This window comes from Mangifera indica, chromosome 10 (assembly GCF_011075055.1).
Source record: "Mangifera indica cultivar Alphonso chromosome 10, CATAS_Mindica_2.1, whole genome shotgun sequence".
NCBI classification, from domain to species: domain Eukaryota; kingdom Viridiplantae; phylum Streptophyta; class Magnoliopsida; order Sapindales; family Anacardiaceae; genus Mangifera; species Mangifera indica.
The window spans coordinates 5899806-5920823 of NC_058146.1; the positions used below are offsets into that span (position 1 = coordinate 5899806).

The window sequence follows — 21018 nt, forward strand, 5'->3', positions numbered from 1 at the left end:
TCCTCCCAGTTTGAATTCGGTTCCCATTTAAATTATATAAATTTAAATTTAATTAAATTAAACTGAACTGACTTTTGAAATTAAACTAACTTAGTTCAGGTCTAACCCTACATACAACACATATGGGTTCCAAGTTTGCAAAAGTGTTTAAAGGAAATGTTAACTATGGAACGAGGAGATAGGATGATAAGTGATATGATCAAATTTTACGCATCTAATTGATGTCTTGATGTGTTATGTTGATTTTGAATTAAAGATAAAATAATATTTAATCACATGATAACAATTATCTGAATATTCATTAGATATTTAAAACTGAATACCCATAATATTGTTTAATATAATATCTTTAAACTACTTTATATAAATTGATGCATCATAATATTTATTTAAATACGTCATAATATGATTGAAAAACTTAGAAATTTAAAATAAATTTAACAAATTTGCCTTAACCGGTTATATGCATTAGTTGTACAAGGAAATGTTTTATATATTAAAGTAGTAACAACTAGAGATGTAGATATTTTGTTTGCTCATAATTAGTGGTGGGTTTGAACCGAAATAACTTATGTTCGAATCCATATTTAGTTTAAAGGAATCAAACTCAAGTTGAAGATATAGTTTGATAGTTGAGCTTGAGTTCAAGGGCTCATCAACGCTATTGTATCAGAGCTATTCTTTTCTAGTGATTTTTTTCTTTTAAGGTGATTTTTCTTTTTCTTCAACGATATTTCTTCTTTTTCAATGATTATTTTTCTTCTTCTCCGAAATTTCTCCTTTTTTTTCTTCTTTGACAATTCATAATCTTCTTCTCCAATGTCATTTTTCACTAACCGATTGAATCTAACTCGAACTCTGAGCTAGCCCGTGATAATGTTGAAATGAAAGATTTTTAATTAAAAGCCCCTGTAATGGAAACCCATAATAATTACATAGTTGTATAAATAGTTAAATAGATGGCTAGATAAGCAAGTTAAGGGGTGGATAAGAGCCTAGTCTGAACAACCCTAATTTCAAGTTCAAATTGAATAAAAAAATAGTTCGATTGAAGTTTAACTAAATTTCAATTTGAATTCATTGAGTTAAGATTAAAAATAGCTTCAGTTTGGCTTAAATATAAATAGTTTGGTTTGACTTTATGGCTCATATTTATAATTTATATTTGTGATTCAAGTCACAGTTCATTAATAAAATAATATTATTTTATCTAATAAAAATAAAACGATATTATTTTAATAATTATTTAACATAACTCGAATTAAGTTGTAAGACAAGTTTAAACCGAATCGAACTATTTTCGGCTTATAAGTCAGATCAAGTCAAACTCACTGTATCTTGAGTTTAGTTCAATTTAAAAAATGAGGTGGACCACCCAACACAACATATGGATTCTTTATCAATTTATAGATTTTTTTTCATTATCAAAATAATTAAAAGAATTAATTTAATTTAAAGTTGAACTCATTTTAAAATAAATTTGAGGAAAGATATATAATTGAGTAAATTTAATATTTATTAAAAAAAGTAAAAATAATTGAGAAATTAAGAGATATTATTTGAGCTTGAGAGTTGACTGGTCATGTGAAAGTACTAAATAAATAAAAATAGTGTAATATTTATAGGAAAAGTTTAAGAACAGAATTTGTAAGCAGTCACTTGCAACTACTAGTTTACCATTAGAGTAGTTGTTGCAAAACGGCTGCTTCCTCCAACGGTATGTTCTAACAAGTTTTTCATTTAAAAAAGGCCACCCACCCAAGTTTAAGTGCGACTATGAAGGCACAACGTGAAGTTTGAAAAACCTAAAATTTTATCTATCTGTTAAAAATTTCAGTTAGAGTTAAAAGTAAACCATCTTTTAACAAAAAAATTAAAATTTTATTACTCAGACCCCTCTCAACTTGAAAACTCATAATTCAGGCCTCACTTGAAGTTTAAAAAATCAAAATTTGCCTCTAAGGTTTGCAAATTACAATCGTAGTCTGAGACAACCATTTCTAGTGGCGTTAGCTCTCCCTGCCCCCCCCCCCCCCCAGTCAACTCTCCCTGCCAATCACTTTTCAGCCATCGGTGTAGGCTATTTTCTCTGACGAAAATGAAATCATCTTCGTCGAATTGTTTTCATCTCGGACGAAGACGACCATTGGAGATCTCAAACAGAGACAATGTGGCCATTTAAAACCACTGACTATCGTCTTCGTCTCCGACAAAGATGAAATTATTTTTGTCTGAGACGAAGACAATTGTCTTCGTCAGAGGAAATAGTCTACTCCGGTGGCTAAGAAGTGATCGACAAAGAGAGTTGAGCTAGGAGGGAGAGCCAACGCCACCGAAGACGACCGACTCTGGTGACTCCGACCATGATTTGCAAATCCTATGGGAGAAATTTTTATTTTTCAAACTTCAGGTGGGGGCTAAATTATGAGATTTTCAAATTGAGGGAGGAAAAGTAACTAAACTTTAGATTTTTAAATTTTTTATTAAATAACTATTTTATCCCTAACCATAACTGTGATTTTTAACAGATAAGTAAGATTTTGGGTTTTTTAAACCTCATTTGTGTGATGTTAGGATAACATTTAAACTTGGGGGTGAAATAGTCCTTTGGCCTTTAAAAAAAGGGTTGTACTGAACCAATTTGTGAACCTTTCCGATAGGCTCTAACACAACCCGTCATATATGCAAGTTTTGGCACAACCTTCAAATTTACGGTCATATTCACGTAATCTGGTAAGACCCCTTTGCTACCTCTGCCATAAACTCACTGTTAAAATCTTCATTGACCACCTCAAAATCTACTCTAAACATGCTTCTTTTTTTCAAAATCTTTCCTTCAGTTCCCACTTGTACAATCAAATTAATAGTTCACGAATGCTGACATCGGACCAAGAGAAGGGCAATCTCCTGCTATTGCAAGGTTTTTAGTGAGAATTAGACAAGATGAATTCTAAAATCCCTACAATTCCTTGGATCCTTGCAGCGAGCCTTCTAGCGATCACGATAAATAATTGTTTTTTGCTTTTTGCAAGGTTGATCGTCCAAGCTTCCCCTGGCAAGACTCTCTTTTACTTCCCTGTGATAAAAAAATTAAAATAAAATAAAATTATATTTTTACTTTCCTATTTATACTACTTAATATGATTAAATAATTTAAAATTAAAAATAATAATTATATCGTTCAATCATATGTTATCATATTGATTAATTTAAGTTAATAAGAAATATATGTAATTTTTAAAAACCTTGGAACTTCCTTTATTTTACAAAAATAATGAGGAAAGCGGCTCCCTTTGAGGGCTCAAAATGGACCAATGCACCTTGCCCCAATTCTCCCGTTTTGGGCATCCATTAAGGTTATATTTGGTTAACGGTTTTGGTAATTTATATTTTTATTAATTATATTTTTTGTTTGAACGATAAGTAATAAAAGATTTCGATAATTTTTTATAATTAATTTTAATATAGTAGTTAATATAAAGAGTGGTTAATAAATAATAAAATATTTCGATAATTTTTTATTATCAATATTGATATAGCAAGTAATATAAAGAGTAATCTTAATATTATCTATATTTTAAATATTAAAATATTATTAAAGTAATGTTTTTTTATTGCAATTATATCTTTACTTAATAATTTTTTAAAACAAAAATAATCTTATTTTTAATTAGTATAACAAGTAACACGAAAAATATTTTAAAATAATTATACTTAATGACATTTAAATAAAATAATATTTTTTTATTTTTTTATTACCTTTAAACAAATACAATAATTATTTACATATATAAATTATTATTAAATTTTATCAAACATATTAATAATTTATATCCAGTAATCTATTCTCAAAGTAATATTTAATTTTTAGTAATAAAATATTACCAGAAAGAATCACACTCTAAGGGGTAATTTGGTTTGTATTATATTATTTTACTTAAATATCATTAAGTAAAAAATATTACTAATGATGATGTAGCAGATAATATAAGTAGTAATTTGATTACTACTTCCATTTTAAGTATTAAAAAATTATCAAAGTAATTTTAATTTTATTATAATTATAATTTTATTATTTATTTATTATAACTAAAATATTCTCACTTTTAATTAATATAACAAGTAAATTTAAATATATTTTAAAATAATTATATATAAAGACATATAAATAAAATAATATCTTAGTGTTTTTTTTATTACATATAATCAAACACAATCATTATTTATACCTACTAATTTTTACTAAATTTTATCAAACATAATAATCATTTATACCCAGTAATTTTTTAGATAATATATCTTTAAGGTAATTTGTAACTTGTGATAATAAAATATTATTCAAATCAAATACCCCCCAAAAGTTTATTCTAAACTCCTTTACGAAACAACTTTCACTAAGACCTTACCTACAGTGACATTTCAAATATCATATCAACGCAGGTGAGTGATAGAAGTTGGATGAGTTTAATGGGAATGATCGAGGTGGATGACTCATTTTTAATCTTCAATTACTTAAAAAATAATCGATCAATAAATAGAGTATCAACATCTAAACACAATTGACATAAATATAAAACCCTAAAAAAACAAAAAACTAAAACCATATACAACGAGAATTACTTAAAAAATAATCAGTCAATAAATAGAGTATCAACGTTTAAACGCAATTGACATAAATATCAAATCATAAAAAAAAAAATCTAAAACCATATATGACGAGAAAACGATAAGCAAACTCACCAAGTCGACAAATTGAATAAATCGAAAGAAACAAAGTGATTTGTGTTACAAAGGAACCAAAGATGGATTTAAGGGGCTTAAAGAGGGTTATTTCACTTGACTATCTTTGAATTTAAAAAATATGATTATCTTTATTAAATATAAACATATGTATTTATTATTCTTTTAAATTTAAAAAATTATTAATTTAATATATTTAAAACCTTTAAATACTCCCTAAAATTTTACTTAGATTTTATAAATTTTTTATTAACCTTATATTTGTATTTATATCCAATTTCAAAAACCCCTATTCAAAGTTTCAATATTGCATTACGGCAAAGAATTATTACTACCAACAGTTGCCAAACCAAGCAATAAAACGAAGACAGCAAAGGGTCTAAACAAAACAAAAGAGAATTGATTATGGAGAGTGTTGTGATGATGCTTAGACTTAGAACCAATCCAAACCATCATTGCGAATCTTGGGACGGCCTAGCTCACCATCATTTTACAAGCCTTAGCCAAAATACTGAAATCCCATAATTGTCCCTTGTGCATCCACCGTTCCAACATAGATACAAAAGATTAACGTTATGTTGATCTATTTTTTAAATATATATATATGATTTATTATTACTTAATTAAATATTATTTTATTATTAATTTTAAATTATTTAATTGTTTAATAATATATATAAAATATATATTTATTTATGTACTTAAAATAAATACAAATAATTTTTCTTAAGACGAAAATACCCCGGGAACCATCATCATTCTCATGACGCCCTACCCATCATCATATAAACCATAACATTAAATTCTCGCCCCTAACCGGCCGCCTTCCATGCTTACAATTGTATGATTATCGTGTCAGAGGAGGAGGCATCATATTATGTCCCCCCAACACCATAACTTAAGCTCAATCTTTTCTTCTATATATTCACTTCTCTGTTTTTTCACGTTCTCCCTCACTGCACTCAAAAATTACTCTTTCTTTTCTTCTTAACTTTCTGCAAACTAAACTAGTTGTTAGTTTAGCTTCCTCGGCCTCCACCTTCAACTTCAAAAGGTGATCTTTTTTGAAAGGATAGACTGCCCTCTTTGTCTTCTTTTTTCCTGTTGTTTTCTTTATGGTTAGATTGTTAACTAAGCTACTGATTGTTGACGATGGTGTTTTGTTTGCAGAAAAGTTTGAAGACATTTAGAATTTTCATAGTGATGGAAAGACTGAACTCAAAGCTGCACCTACAGAACTGCTACATTATGAAGGAAAATGAGAGGCTAAGGAAGAAAGCACAGCTTCTCAACCAGGAGAATCAAGCACTTTTATCTGAACTGAAACAGAAACTGGGCAAGGGAAACTCATCAAAGGGAAATGCTCCAAATGATATTCTTGACCTTAACCTTAACCTTAACCTCTGCTCAACCTCCAACGCAAATCCTGCCAACTCTAGCAAACCTTGATTCAGCAAAATGGACATGATGAACCCACTGGCACTGAAGAGCCCCCCCAGCCTTCTTTTTTGTGTAAAACCATAGTCAAACTAAAACACTAGTGTAAGTCTAGTTTCAGTTATATAGGACAGTAGTAGTACTTGGTTACTTTTTGCTTCTGTTTTCATCTTGGAGATATCTTTCTTTTCTGGGGGTTTAAGATATGGAATTCTGAACCAGAAAGATAAAATGTATCAGGCTATCTGCTAGAGATAACTATGATATTATTATTAAACTGTTGTTTCTTCTCTCTCTCTCCCTCTCTCTCAATATATGAAATAGTAAACACTACCATTAATAAGCTAGTTGTATTTTTTGAATTACTTGGTAACTTCCACAAGTGGGTAATGTAAGATAAAGTGGCTGTCAATTGATGCGGAGTAGCTTGACTATAAGGTTAAACAAAAATGGTGCAGTATTATAATCTTTGAAGAGAAAGTTTGAGTTTGAATTTTTATTATATTTATAAAATTTTGATTTATGTGATACAATAATTATAAGTCTATTATTGTATTTTAGATTTATTTATTTAACAAATATAAATAAGTTATATTAAAAAATATATACATGTAGAGTAGCCAAAGCGTCAAAGTGTTGGCTACTCATCCATTAACAAGCCCATCTAAATAGAATAAAAACAGAAATGTTGAAAAATATTTTCATAAAAATATAAAAAATAAAAATATGAAAAAACTTATAAATATAAAAAATGTAGGGGTTTTATTATAAATCCCAAAATTTTATAACAACACCCTATATTTTGCTTTTCTTCCAACACCTTGAAGAGTTGCAGCAACCTATGCTTTCTGGTAGGCATAAAGACAAAGACAATCATACTTGTAAAGACAATAACAATAATAATATAAAAATAAATTAATTAAAAAAAAAGGAAGAATATGGCAAAATAGAATCATATAATATACTATAAATTGCCTTTATATAAGAATATATGTATTAAAAAAAATAATAATATACATATCAATCTATATAATATGTATGTAAAAGAGATTAATAAAATACTATATAATAGAGGAAAAAAGATGGATTCAATATAAGACTTAGATAAACTTAAGGTTAGAAAATGCGAGAAAATGTGAGAAATTGATTTTTATTCAATTTCGCAACTTTCTCTTGTAAAAGAAAAATGTTTTAAAATTTTTCAAAAATTCAGAAACATCTCTGAAGCGTTTCATATCAATTTTGAAATGCTTCAAAACCGCACCATGAGGTGAGTTTCCATGCTTCTTAGAAACCCGTTTCTAATCTCTTCAAGCTTCCCTATCAGGCTCACCAACCTTTTGTTGTGATCCAGTACTTGTAAAGGCAATTTTTTCCATGCTAAAAACTGGAAAAATAAGTTAGAAAATTGGATGTTATTAGGAAATTAGAAAAATGGGCATGTCATTGAGATTCTGTGTCTGAAGATAGTGATGGGAGGATCTAATCAAAGGTATCGTCATCAGAATCAACCGGCAAAGTCAATGAGGGTTCATTGAATAAATCAGTTCCTGAACATGACAAAGCCTGATAGCACAAGCTGGTTGACCATAAAGAAAAAGAAAACTGCATAAGATAACATAAAGAACGTCATTTCAAACTCGATGTATCTAAGAGATTTCAGAGACCCTATGCCCATAAACATCACTGCATTTTGAGGCCACTCATCACATTCCAATTCAAAAGTCAATAAACAAACTGAAAGGACGACTAGCAATCATGAATTTTAGAAGATCCAGAGACGGGTGAAAGAAAGCTGACGGGAGGATCTCAAATCAAAGAATGCTAAAATAAAATATTTAAAGTGATTCAAACGTAGACGGGTCAACGGCAGGGCCGGCGAGGACAATGTTAGCACCCGCTTTTAAGGCAGGCCGTATCAGGGGCCGGATCTTATCTGGTAAGATCCGTTAAATAAAAAAATTTTGCAATTATATATGCTTTCCAACCCTTTTCTTTTTTTAATAAATAATGGATAAGCTGTTTTTTATTTTTTTATAAAATAAAAAAAATACTCAATTACGTGATAAATATATTTTTATTTATATATATTTAAAATAGATATATATAATATTATTTCAACAATAAAATTACGTGTATAAATAATAATATATCGACAATTATTCAATCACATGATTCACGTTATTATTTATATATAAAATTATATATATAACACTACTCTTACTCCAATTAATTGGTTTTCCACTGTCAATTAATTTCTATTCTTATTTTTTTTTCTTCTATAAATATCTCCCCAATTTATTCATTTTTTGCACAACTCTCAACTCTTTCAATCTCTCCACTCTTATTTCAAGGCAAACTCTTTCTTTCTCTCTCGATTTTAAAAATTATGTTATCTTGATTTTTTATTAATATTTTGCCAATTATTTTTACTTCTCAAAAAATTGATAACAATTCATATAAATTTAATTATTTTAATTATTTTGATAATAAGAAAAATCAATATTTTGATTTTAAAAAACAGTCACATGCTCACGATCACAACTAATGAAAAAAAAAAAAAAAGAGAGTGAGCAAATGTTACAACCGTGAGAGCATTTCAATCAAATAAAAGAAAATATTATTGGTAATCTAGTTTAACATACAATATATAAACATTGTGATTTTTATTTAATACGTGTAAGTTTAAATGACATTTGATATCTTCGTATGTATATCAACAAACATTAAAAAAAAAAAGAAAAAAAAGATAATTTCTTACCGAAGTTTTAATCTAATCTCAAAAGCACACTAACGACAAATAAAAAAATCTAAAAACTCATTGATACATTAACTGTTATTAAAATTTTTAGTTAAAAATAGTGATAAAATTATTATTTTATCATTAAATTCTAAAACCTAAAAAATTTATATCATTTCTCCCCTTAGTATAAAAAACTAATAATAATTTATCACTTCTTGAAAAGTCCAAAACAAGATGACCAATAAACCTCGAACCAATGAGATTGCGGACATGTAAACTAACCCCGCTCTACATTGATGTTAGGGAGTGCCACACATGCCATTCTATTACATAAAACTCCAGACTTGTGATAAATGGTATTCGAGGACGTTAAGGAAGCGTTAACACCACGGTAAGCTTCCCTCAACATAAAAACTAAAGCACAAAGTAAGCTTTTGAAAATATAATATACATGAATGAATGAAAAAGTGAAAAACTAAAGGATTTTTGTTCAATTTAATTTCCCAGTTGCTACTGAATTAGGCCCTATATGCATACAAAGTCAGTTTCTTCGAAAGATTTCACAAGTTCAATTCCATAAGCAATATCCATTCCAACATTTGCAATTCTCTGTTCTGTAATTATACAAATCCGGCTTCGTGATTGGAAAAAGAAGCCATTTGAATGCTACGATTCCTGCTACAAAGGCTATAGTCACTAACCCTGAAAGAAATGAAGAGGTGAGTTCGGCAGCGAAAAGCAAATAGCAAATAGCAAATACCACAAGACAATATTGTGTAGACTTGAAAAACCAAAATCACTATCTCGTACAAGAGACCTGAGTGAAGTTTTAAGTAGAACCATTGGCAGATTAAATAACAGAAACCAAATTGGCCACGAACCATGCCAAAATGTTAGTTAAACTTCTTCTGATAACCCAAAAAAACTATTTTTATTAGAAAAATTATCAAAGATTATAAATCTAACATCAGTACTGCTGCACTTAGTGCCGGACCCAAACCGAGCTAGCTCAAACTCAAAGCCGGCTTGACTCGATTCGAATTCGTTTAGTTCAAATTTGAACCGAGTTCGAGTTAGAAGGTTCAGCTAGCTTCAAAACCGAACTGCATTCAAGCTAAAGAGAGTTCATCTTGGTTTGGCTCACGAGTTAGGTAGATGACTCGATTTGATTCAAACTTAGTTCGTGGCTCGATTCGAAACTTTTTTAGTAATAGTTAAATAATGTTGTTTTGTCAATTAATCACAAATTCAAATCATGAATTTGAGTCACATATTTGAGTCATAGATATAAACTATAAATTCGAGCAAAAATCAAACCAAACTCGAACTCGAACTCGAACTCAAATCACTTTTAATATTGGCTCGATGAACTCAAGTTGAACTCGAGCCAAGGGGTGTTCGGATTTGGTTCGGTTCGTTTCTACCCCTAGCTGCACTACACTCTTTAGGTAATAAAAAACTGTAGTTCACTTGCATTACTCATACCTCTCCTCCTGGCAACTATCACAGGCAATCCCATAAAATTGCAAAATACATGAGCAACCAATGGCGCAACAAGATGTCCTGCAGAGAATAATTGTAATACATCATGAACAAACTATATTAGTGAAAATATAGCAAGCAGTGACCACAAAACAGCAACAGATTTGGACCTATAGTATAATCTTGTTCACATCAACCATAACTTCTGACAATGGAAGATTTTAGCAAGCCTAGATAGCCCTTTATTAAGTTCATAATTCACAGACATAAGAAAGCCTTTTGTGAAGATAAAATCTGTGTACCAAATTTGAAATTATTCCTCACACTGTACATGGCCACTCAAAAGTTTTGAAACCAGAAATTGATGACAAAAAGTAGTAAGCAGGCATTAACAAGCAATTATTTACCTGTCCGCACAAACAGAAAAGAAGCATACCAACCAAAGACCACTGTGTAGCCAAGTTGAAGAGCTGAAAAACAATTCCATTAGAAAACAAGATACTGATGCATGGTAAATATCAGATATCCTTTTTATTCAATAACAAAAAAACCCAACTAAAAACGTTCAAACTTAGAAACACGAGTATATAAAGAAGAAGAACAAGCAAGCCATTAAATAACAAACTGCCATTTAGCTACATCATAGCAAGAAGATTAATGCATACCTACAATCCTGAAAGCTATTAGCAAGCTACAGTTTTGCGAACTATAGATTTCCAGTAAGTGGTTCAAATGCGCTGCATGATAAGGATCACAGATAGTAAGGCAGACTATTGTAAGAACAAATTCACCTTAGCATGATATTTGGTATATGAAAGAGAAATATAATACAAATATATGTAACAGGTGCTGAAACAAGAACACAATTATGGACCACAGAAAATTATTAGACTCCATTAAAAAATTGCTTTGAGAAACCAATTTTAGACAAAAATGATGAATTTAATTTTGCATTCTTGAGCCTGAAACTATGTCTAGTAGTCTACTTTTGAAACAACAAAAAAAGAAAACAAGGACAGTGTCTGGTAGCAACATTATGGAGAATTAGATGACAGACTGAGTCTTTTAAAAGTATTTTGCTTCACAAAACATACAAAACCACTAAAATTGAGTTTTCTAGAAAATTAAAGTCATTATAAATCCTCTTTTCCTGTACTACATGGATAATTTCTTTTATGCTTATGGATTTGTAAAACATAAAAATGATATTCAAAAACAAAACCTAACGACACCATAAAGGTGTTAAATATCTCAGAGTAAATAAGGGACATAAAGAAATTATTTTCCACAACATAAAGAAAGCAGTAAGTCACAAAATGTTGATGAGGCCAAAGTAGTTATCATACTTACATTTAAGAATGAAATGAAAGCTGTTACCTTTTAGATTATATATAAAATTTAAACAGTTGATTAAAACATAGCATATAAGAACATACTGTGATCTAGAAAGAATTTTTAACAACATTCTTTCATAACTAAACTTCAAGCAATTAATCACAGTAGTGACCCATTCAACAACTTAAAAGCATTTCATTGTAACAAAAGGCATAAATTCAATTAAAGATCCTGTACATACTAAACTAGACTTTAATCTCCATTGAGAGTTATTGACTTACCCAAGCTGAAGAAAACAGGGCAGAGAAAAATGACAGTGTATATCTTGAACCCTCCACAGAGAAGTAAAGGTATCATGCATGCCCTAAACACCAACTCTTCTGTTAATGGCGCCTGTTTCATTGAGGTACAGTCAAGGACTGAAGGGGTATATAATAGGATTTTCCTTTGAAAGTAATTTTACGATTCATCAAGGGATATAAAGTGATTAAGCATGAGTAAAGCCTCCATCAAATCAATTTCAAGAAACTCAAAACTGGACAAGGCAGTTGTGTTTCTACGAACAAAACATAGATCAAAAGGAAAAAGACACAACGATCCACAGAGATTTAGGTAAGCTTATACAAACGTATAATACAAACAAATTTATCAGCTTCTTTTCCAGATTGGTAAGATATCATCTTTCTTTAATTTATGTTATCATAATTTTTTTTTTTTTTGTGACAAACTTTTACTTAAACAATAATGAAAACATTTAACATTTTGATGGCAAAAACACAAGTCATAAATCCAAAGGAAAGGAATTTAGATTTATTTGCAATGAACTAAAATGTAAAATAAATTAAAATGATGGAAAAGCTAACCACAACAAAGTTACGCCAAACGCCAACATTTGATGCAATAGAAGACAAGTGACTGAGGAATGTTTTGGGTAGACTCCTGATGCAGTCCAATGAAAGCAATTCACTATTATCAAAGTCTGTCTTCCATGAATTCACCAACAACACACACTTGAGGACCAAACTTCCAGCATACATAAGAGAAGTGAGTAAAAGAGGAAACCCCACAGCTTGCCACTGTTTCATACATAAAATTGAATTTCAGCATGCAAATTTAGGAATCAGTCTTCCTTTCCCAAATCTGCAGACCATACAAGAGTACAAGGAAATAATCAAAATGGGCAAACAATTCGCTTCTTTCTAGCCCCAAAATCATTATACTCACAATATGATCCGCTCGAATGCCATAAACACTAAATATATCCAATGCCTCCCCACTTCTTATCTGGCATTAACATTTTTTTTTTTTGAAATTGAAGTCAGTTCATAAGTCAAAATAGCAATTGCAACACAAATAATAAAATTAAGTTATAAGTTAGAGTTGAGCTTACTGGGAGTATGAAAGAAGAGAAGAAGAGTGAGAGGATAGAAGAAATAGCCGCGCATATGAAGCGTCTGATGAGGAAATTAGTACGAGATGAAGGTGGAGGGAGACGCAAGATCAGAGTGGGAGCATAGAGAATCGCAACATATAGCAATGTCAGGAATATGCACCCTATCACCGCCACTGTTTTAGAAACACACGCTTCCATCTCTGTTTCCATTTCTGAGATGAAGGACGAAAGGAGCTTTGAGTTCGTTTTCAGATTTATCGTGAGTTGACTCGTGGCCTAGTCTTTGGTATGGTCAATTCTTGTAGAGGAGGGCTTTCTCTCTGTTCCGCTGCTTCCCAGTCCACCTAAGCACCCTGCGAAACCACCTCTAGTCCGTAGATCATGTGCACCGCAGAGCTCTCACTGGGATGGCAACCGGGAGGGCCCCGTCCCTGACCCGCTCACAAGGATTCTCTACTCCCCTCTAATGGCGAAGAATCTTTTTCCCCTGCCCACTCCATCACATCTCTATGAAAGGAAATTCTTTTTACTATATTTTTTAACCGAACATAAATATATTAAATAACTTAATATTGAATATTATTATTTTAATATATAATAAAAATTTTAAAAATCAATAATTTAAATAAAAATATTAATATAAAAAGGCATAAAAAAAACACGTGTATCTCTTTTTCATTTTTATAAGAAAATTCTTTCGTTATTAAGGTTAAAATCTTAAATTCTGATTAAAACTGTCATCTTTAGGTCTTAATAATAAGGATATTTCTAATCTAATAAGACAACGAATATAACTATAATTAAAAATAAATTATACAAATTTATATATATAATCAAAAATAATAATTTATAATTGAATAATGTGATTATTTATTAATTTTCTCATTTTAAAATCATCTAATTATATACTATCATATATCAATTCATACAGATAAATTTGTATAAATAATTTATATTTATAAATATATATAATTTATTTATACATACGTCTCTTGATGAGGTTGAGTTTGGGATTGCTCGATTTTTCTCTTATTTCATAATTTATGATCTAAGGAGCGCTTGATAAACTAATTTCATGTGTCATCATCGTGTTACAAGCTGATTTAAAATAATCTTTTTTATAAAAGGGCATAAAAATAATTACAAAACCATCTTTGATTATTGCATTGTATTGTATTAATTACGGAAAAAACGTCTTAGTTAAACTCTAATAAGTTTCTTTTGTTTAATGCAATCATTAAAAAGAATCTAATTACCCTTTTATTTAATGGTCTGGGTTGATGATACGAGCCAATTGGGTTTTAATAGGTCCAAAAATGGGTAAAATAAAAAAGGCATTACTTTTAGGGCTAAACCCCTTTTTGAAAACATGCATAATCACTTTAGGGGTTACATTATATAATCACCTCCGGTCTATATCCGTGTGACATTGTTCAACCAATATGTGTGTTAGCTGATGCACAAATCTGTGCATTTTGTCTCACAGATCTATGTGATAAATCCAAACATTTCAAACAGATTTTGGATGGTTTTCACATTGAAAAACTATTGGGAAAAGAGGAGAGAGAATGAATTTTTTGGAGTATAAATATAATATTTCAAATTTTAAAAGAATATTTATTAACCTTAAAATATGGAAACGTTAAATAGTAGAGATAAAAAAAAACCTTTTAAAACTAAATGAGAGTGAAATCGTTAATTTTTACTTGGAATGATGGATGAGTTGTGGAGGCCCTCTTGAAAAAAATGATGGATTCTTGTTGTGTAGATCATTTAAATCAATAGAGTAATGAAAAAAAGTTATAATTTTATCTCTTATATTTAAATTTAAATTTAATTTTTTATTATATTTCATTAGAGATAGGATAATTATTTTATTACAATCTGGTAAGAAGTTATTTATTTCCTAAGTAGATATAAGATAAAGATGTAATGTAATCTAGAAAGTCAGTTCCCTCTTAACAAAAGATTGCTATCATTATGTTAAGTTGATGCGCTTGACCCTTATTACTATAGTTTGTCATTTTATTGAATGTTGTTATGTGACTTCGGTCAAAGTGTTTTACCTTGTAACAATTGGGATCTCATATTGGAAGCATAAGTTTTACATTAATGTTATGGATTCATCAACATAGGCAACTTTATCTAGAAATACGATGTTAAATTGAAAGAGTAATGTTATGTGTATATATTTTTTATATACAATTTAGGTATACAGATGATATATTATCATGTAATTAAATGTTATTTTATCTATAATTTAAAATTATCTAATCACATAATAATATATTATTTTTGTATTTAAATTTTATATATATATAGTTTTATTGGAATTAAAATACTACCATTCTTAATGGACGGACGAAAAAAGTGAAAGTTTTCAATTAAAAGTTAAAATAGTATTATATAATATAATTATTTTGTTGAAATAAGAACAAAAGTTTAAAACATAAAATAAAAAATTAGCAAGGGAAATTGACAAATTTGGTGGATATAATTTTTTTAATAAAAATAGTGAAATAATGAAACTGGTAAAACAATAAATTGAAGAAAAAAATAAACAAATTAAGCTTAATATAAGATTAATTTTAAAAAAATAAATGATGAAAAACAATATTTTTATAATCAGACCAAATGTCGACCCACTGAAGGGGGCGCTTCCTTCCAATCGGTGGTCATGCCATTTGACTGGTGGTCAGATCGATCAACCGTTTAAAAATAAATTTTAAAATAATTTTGTATAATTTATTATTAAATAAGTAATTTAAATTATTTTAATATAAAAATAAAATTAATTTGATGGTATACATGTTAAGAATTGATAGATGAGATTTTAGATTTAAGTCTCAATAATAAATTTTTTTTGGTTGATCAAGTCAAACCCAGGTTTTTACTCGATCTAACTATTTGAACTATTCGATTCAATCTAGTTTAACTTTAAAAATGTTTTTCAACAAACTGTAACCGTGTTTCTAATGAGTGATGATTAGATTGATCAATGCGATTCCATCTAATCTAAATTAAAAAACTATGATGGAAAGGATAAAATAAAGAAATGCTAAAAAGGGTAAAATGTACTTTTGACAAATAAATTGAAAGAAAAATTTTTCATAGAGGATAATAAGGGTAAAATAGATATTTCCTGATGAAATGGATGAAACCTAAAACTTCAGTTTGCACCAAGGTATCCAAGACTAAGACCATATGAAAAGGCCAAAAGACTATTTCCCACCTAAGTTTAGTTGCATTATTAAAGTTACTCTCATGGAATTTGACTTTGAAAAACTCAAAGTCTCATCTCTGAGCCAACTATTAGAAAAGATACAGGTAAAATCATTATTTTACTACTAATAAAAAAATATATAAAATTAATTATATTTCTCTCTCAAATTTTAAAAATTAATAACTTCATCTCTACCTAAAGTTTTCTAAATTTAAAAAGTCACATCCCCCCCTTCAAACCTAAAAATTTTTTCTTCATACCTTTGGCCATCATCTCAAGTCTTGACGACCTCATCTCTCCACCCTAAAATGTCGACTGACCCAAGATAGGGCACAATGATCTCCCCTCTCTAGATCTCTTCATCTCCAACGAATAGACTAATCTCTTTGTCTCTTCGTTGAGATGAAGAAAGCGATCTAGAGAGGGGAAGTGCCAACCAACATTTTAGGATAGAGAGAAGAGGTCATTGGTGTCAGAAATGGTGGTCGGAGGAGAGAAGAAAAAAACCTAAGTTGGGAGAAAATGTGAGTTTTTAAAGTTAGAAAATTTTAGACAGAAGTAAAGTTGTTAGTTTTTTAAATTTAGAAAAAAATATAATAATTTATATATTTTTTGAATATTATTAGTAAAATAATAATTTTATCTCTACTTTTAATAGAAAATTTTAATTTCAGGTGGTTAATAAGTGACACTTTAAAATTTTTAAATTTTACAAATGTGATTTTGGGAACATATCTAAACTTTGGTGAAAAATAGTCCTTTGGCCATACGAAAATGGTGGGTCCGCAAGACTTGGCTATCTTCCAATGCGAATACGGATGCCTTTCTTACCGGTTAAGTCTTAATCAGATTTTTGACCAAAAAACCATTTATGATGCCTTGCTTACCAAGTCTTAAGAAGATTGACCACTTAACTATGAGTCATCCGAACATTTATTTTTAATAAAAAGATTAATGTTATTAGTATATTTTAAATATATAAATATGTATATATTTATATATATTATTTTATTTTTAATTTAAAATTACTCAATTACTTGGTGATATATATAAATATATACTTATTTATATACTTAAAATAGATATATATGATTTTATTATTTTATAAAATTTATTAACAATAATGTTATATGTATATATTTTTAATGCATAATTTAAGCACACAAATAATATATTTTTCAATGACTAAGAAATTGAAAAAGAGAAGATAAAAAAGATAGGAAATAAAAAATATATAGAGTAGTTAAGAGATCGAAACTACAATTTGTTCATGATATTAGAGCTGTAAGTAACATAACTCTAATTATACATCCGGCCAAAAGGTTTATTCCCAACCAAGATTTAGTTTACGCCCAAATACTTACTTATCACTTACTTTTGTTAAGATTTTTTGTTAATTATAAAAGTAATATTATTATATTATCATTAATAGTAAAATAAATAAAATTATATCTCATTTTTCTCTTAAATTAATAAAATAATACTTTTTCTCTCATCTAAAATTTTTAAAAATTGTATTTTTTTATTATTATAGTTTACTTTCTTTCCCTCTCTTCTCTGGTTGTCCAAAAAAAAAAAGGAAAGAATATAAATCATAATAAAGAAAAAATATAATTTTTTAAATTTTTGAAAAAAAAGAAAGTTACTAATTTTTTAAATTAAAAAATATAATTTTATTTATTTTAATATTAATTATAAAATAATAATTTTATTTTTATAATTAATTAATAAATTTAAATAAAATTAAATAATAAGTGAATATTTAAAATTTTCAAATCCTTATAAACGCGTATTTGAAACCCATAGATGGGAATTTGAGAAAGGATTAAGCCTTCGTGGGAATATGTGTCTTGTGGCCTATAATTTATTATTAAATACCATTGAAAGCAATAAAAATCAATTATTTTACTTTAAGGGCGATTCCCTTTGTAATTACATGAGCTGTTGGGATTTTATTGGTGATCATAACCGTGGCTTAGGTTTAACGTTTTGATTCCCTGTGTACTGTGTATGGTTCATCTTCATCCTCAGTTCACGAACGAAATTAGAACAATAACATAAAAGTCGGAAACCGATCGATCGTGATTTTTGAAAACGATGAAAAAGGAATTCGCCGTCCCGCCTGTGAACTTTCCCTCTGGGGGCAACCCATCTGCCACCAGCAACATCAACCAACGCCGAGTACCAACGGCACCGTTTCAACCCAACCGTCCTGCCACCTCTTCTATCCCTTTTATGTCTTTTGATATCGGTTCCGCCTCCGCATCTTACGGCGGTTCTATTACCACGTCGACATCGTCCCTTCGTGGTCCAGCTTCATTTGACGACGAAGAACCTCTTCTCGACGAGCTTGGCATCCACCCTGATCAAATCTGGAGAAAAACTAAATCAATTTTAAATCCATTTCGTGTGAATCCCACCGTCCATAAAGACTCGGACCTTTCAGGCCCAATTTTCCTCTACCTCTCTTTCTGTCTCTTTCAACTCCTGGCCGGAAAGCTCCAATTCGGCGTTATTCTTGGATGGATTGTGATTTCTTCCATCTTTTTGTATGTCGTTTTTAATATGTTAGCCGGACGAAATGGGAATCTCGATTTGCACACATGTACTAGTGTGGTTGGTTACTGTATGCTTCCTGTGGTGATCCTAGCGGCGTTGTCCTTGTTTTTACCTCAGGGCGGGCTTGTACGACTGGTGGTGACCGCAGTTTTTGTTCTTTGGGCTACTAGGGCTGCAGCCAATCTGATGGTTTCGCTCGCTGACGGAGAAGAGGAACATCGAGGACTGATAGCGTATGCCTGTTTCTTGATTTACACTCTTTTTTCACTTCTTGTTATATTTTAATTTCATCTTATAGTGAGTAATTGATTGGTGTTGAATAAAACTGAGTTTTGTATTGAAAGTAGGGAATTCCTGGAAGTTGTAGCTATATATGAATCTCTTTTGAGATGGTATTGAAGTGAACTATCTTTCCGGTATTCAGATAAATCAACTTGCTATTCTAAAATACATTGATTCCCAACTCACAAATCATTAAAAGAACAAATGAAAAGCTCAACCAAACTGACAATGTTTTTGGATGATGTATGGGCTGTTATATTTTGGATTTGACACTTGCGCAGTAAATGCTACAAACTCGCTTATAGTTCAAGACTATATTGTAGGAAACTTTTTCTTTTTATTTAACCGTTAATCTTTTATTTTTGAATGAGCATTTTAGTCCAAGCACTGTTATATTATAAAAGCCAAAGGACTACTCAGAGTATGGTAGTAGCATTATTGGAATCTGGAGGATGTATGTGATTGTAAATTTTATTTATTTATTTAACTTAATAGTATATAGTCGGGATGAAGACTTTGTCTTCTCGTAGGCTTCTAGTCATTGAGTTTTTTTGGTAAGATTGCTCATCTTCCTGACTTATTAATCTCAACTACATGAACAAAATTTCAGGTTATGCAATATTTTTCTTAAATTTTCTTTTGTATTATGTTATAACTTGCTTAATTTGTATAATATGTTCTAATACCTGAATTAGGATAGGATTTGTGTGTTAATATCCCTTTCAGTTGTTTTATCATATATGATAATTGATATCTACACCTAAATTGCAAAGGTTTTTACTTCATATTTTTCCTTACAATAAGATAGAAATTAAATTCTATGTTTATTTTTGGTATTGTCAGTGAAATTTTCTTTTTGTGGTGTTGAGTTTTTGGTTTTCAATAAGTTTAAAGATCAAAATTGTGGAGCATTTTATTTTGTGGCTATATTGAAATTCCCATCAGTAGGTGGTGAAACTGAAATTCTTTTTCCTGTCGTAGTCTCATTGCTTTGGCCATAGTGGAGTTATTAGGAGATTAGATTGCTTGGTTGAATGATATATTGGAGTGTCATGAGCGAGTGCTTGCACTCATTATGAGGTGTATTAGAAAGCTGGAATGGTAAATAGCTGTAATAGCCATGGTTGTAGGATCTGATACGTTTTTGGTCTTTATGTTCTTTTACTTGGTGTAACCTGAAAATGAGTTTTTCCATCTATATGGTCTATCGGTAACTCTAGGATTTGAAGGCCTTATGTTGAGTGACAATCATTTGATTTTAGGATATTTTTCATTATTGTTGCCTCTATTTGTTGACTTGGTTCACATGGACTGTTTGATATGGAAGAGGATGTATGGATAATGATGTTGGAATCCTCATTATTGAGTTGTGGCAGTCCAAAATCAATATTTGCATGGTACTGTATGGCGACTCTTGATTTTAATTTTGCTGTGAGTTATTGTTAGCTAGTGAATAGACCGAGTGATAGCAAATCTAACTTTTAGAATTTTCATTATGATCACTTTACTGCTGTTACACTGAATATGATCTCATCAATCTTGAACCAATTTTTGGTTTTCTACTCGGTTCAATCTGTTTGGCTGCTGGGAAAATTAGAGATTGTTAGGCCACCTGCTGGCTGCATGAGTTACAAACAAAGAAGTAAAAGCTGTAAGTTACAAGTGTAGGAGTTAAACCAAAAAATAAAATTGACAAGTAAAGAGTTAAGGAGAATTGAGAGGGAAAAGGAAACTGAAATAAAAGAGGTGACTATAAAAAGGAGAAAGAATAAGAGTAAAGAGACCAAGAAAGAATTGAGGGAAATAAAAATAGGGGGCTTTGGC

At 29.8% G+C, this 21018-nt stretch overlaps 3 protein-coding genes across 3 annotated transcripts; 2 read left to right on the plus strand and 1 right to left on the minus strand.

Moving 5' to 3' along the window:
* Positions 1-5704: 5704 nt before the first annotated feature.
* Positions 5705-6454, plus strand: LOC123226929 (protein LITTLE ZIPPER 4-like). Its single transcript, XM_044651509.1, has 2 exons — positions 5705-5794; positions 5911-6454. Exon 2 carries the CDS (start codon positions 5944-5946, stop codon positions 6187-6189), a length of 246 nt encoding a protein of 81 aa, XP_044507444.1. The 5' UTR covers positions 5705-5794; positions 5911-5943; the 3' UTR covers positions 6190-6454.
* Positions 6455-9335: 2881 nt separating this feature from the next.
* LOC123226928 (CAAX prenyl protease 2) lies at positions 9336-13650 on the minus strand. Its single transcript, XM_044651508.1, has 8 exons — positions 13128-13650; positions 12962-13021; positions 12601-12813; positions 12019-12130; positions 11068-11139; positions 10810-10872; positions 10406-10483; positions 9336-9622 (listed from the first exon to the last, which is right to left on the minus strand). Exons 1-8 carry the CDS (start codon positions 13338-13340, stop codon positions 9489-9491), a joined length of 945 nt encoding a protein of 314 aa, XP_044507443.1. The 5' UTR covers positions 13341-13650; the 3' UTR covers positions 9336-9488.
* A 4615-nt stretch (positions 13651-18265) lies between these two features.
* Positions 18266-19362, plus strand: LOC123227027 (protein YIPF5 homolog). Its single transcript, XM_044651640.1, has one exon. The coding sequence runs from the start codon at positions 18451-18453 to the stop codon at positions 19195-19197; it is 747 nt and encodes a 248-aa protein (XP_044507575.1). The 5' UTR covers positions 18266-18450; the 3' UTR covers positions 19198-19362.
* The last annotated feature ends 1656 nt before the right edge of the window (positions 19363-21018 follow it).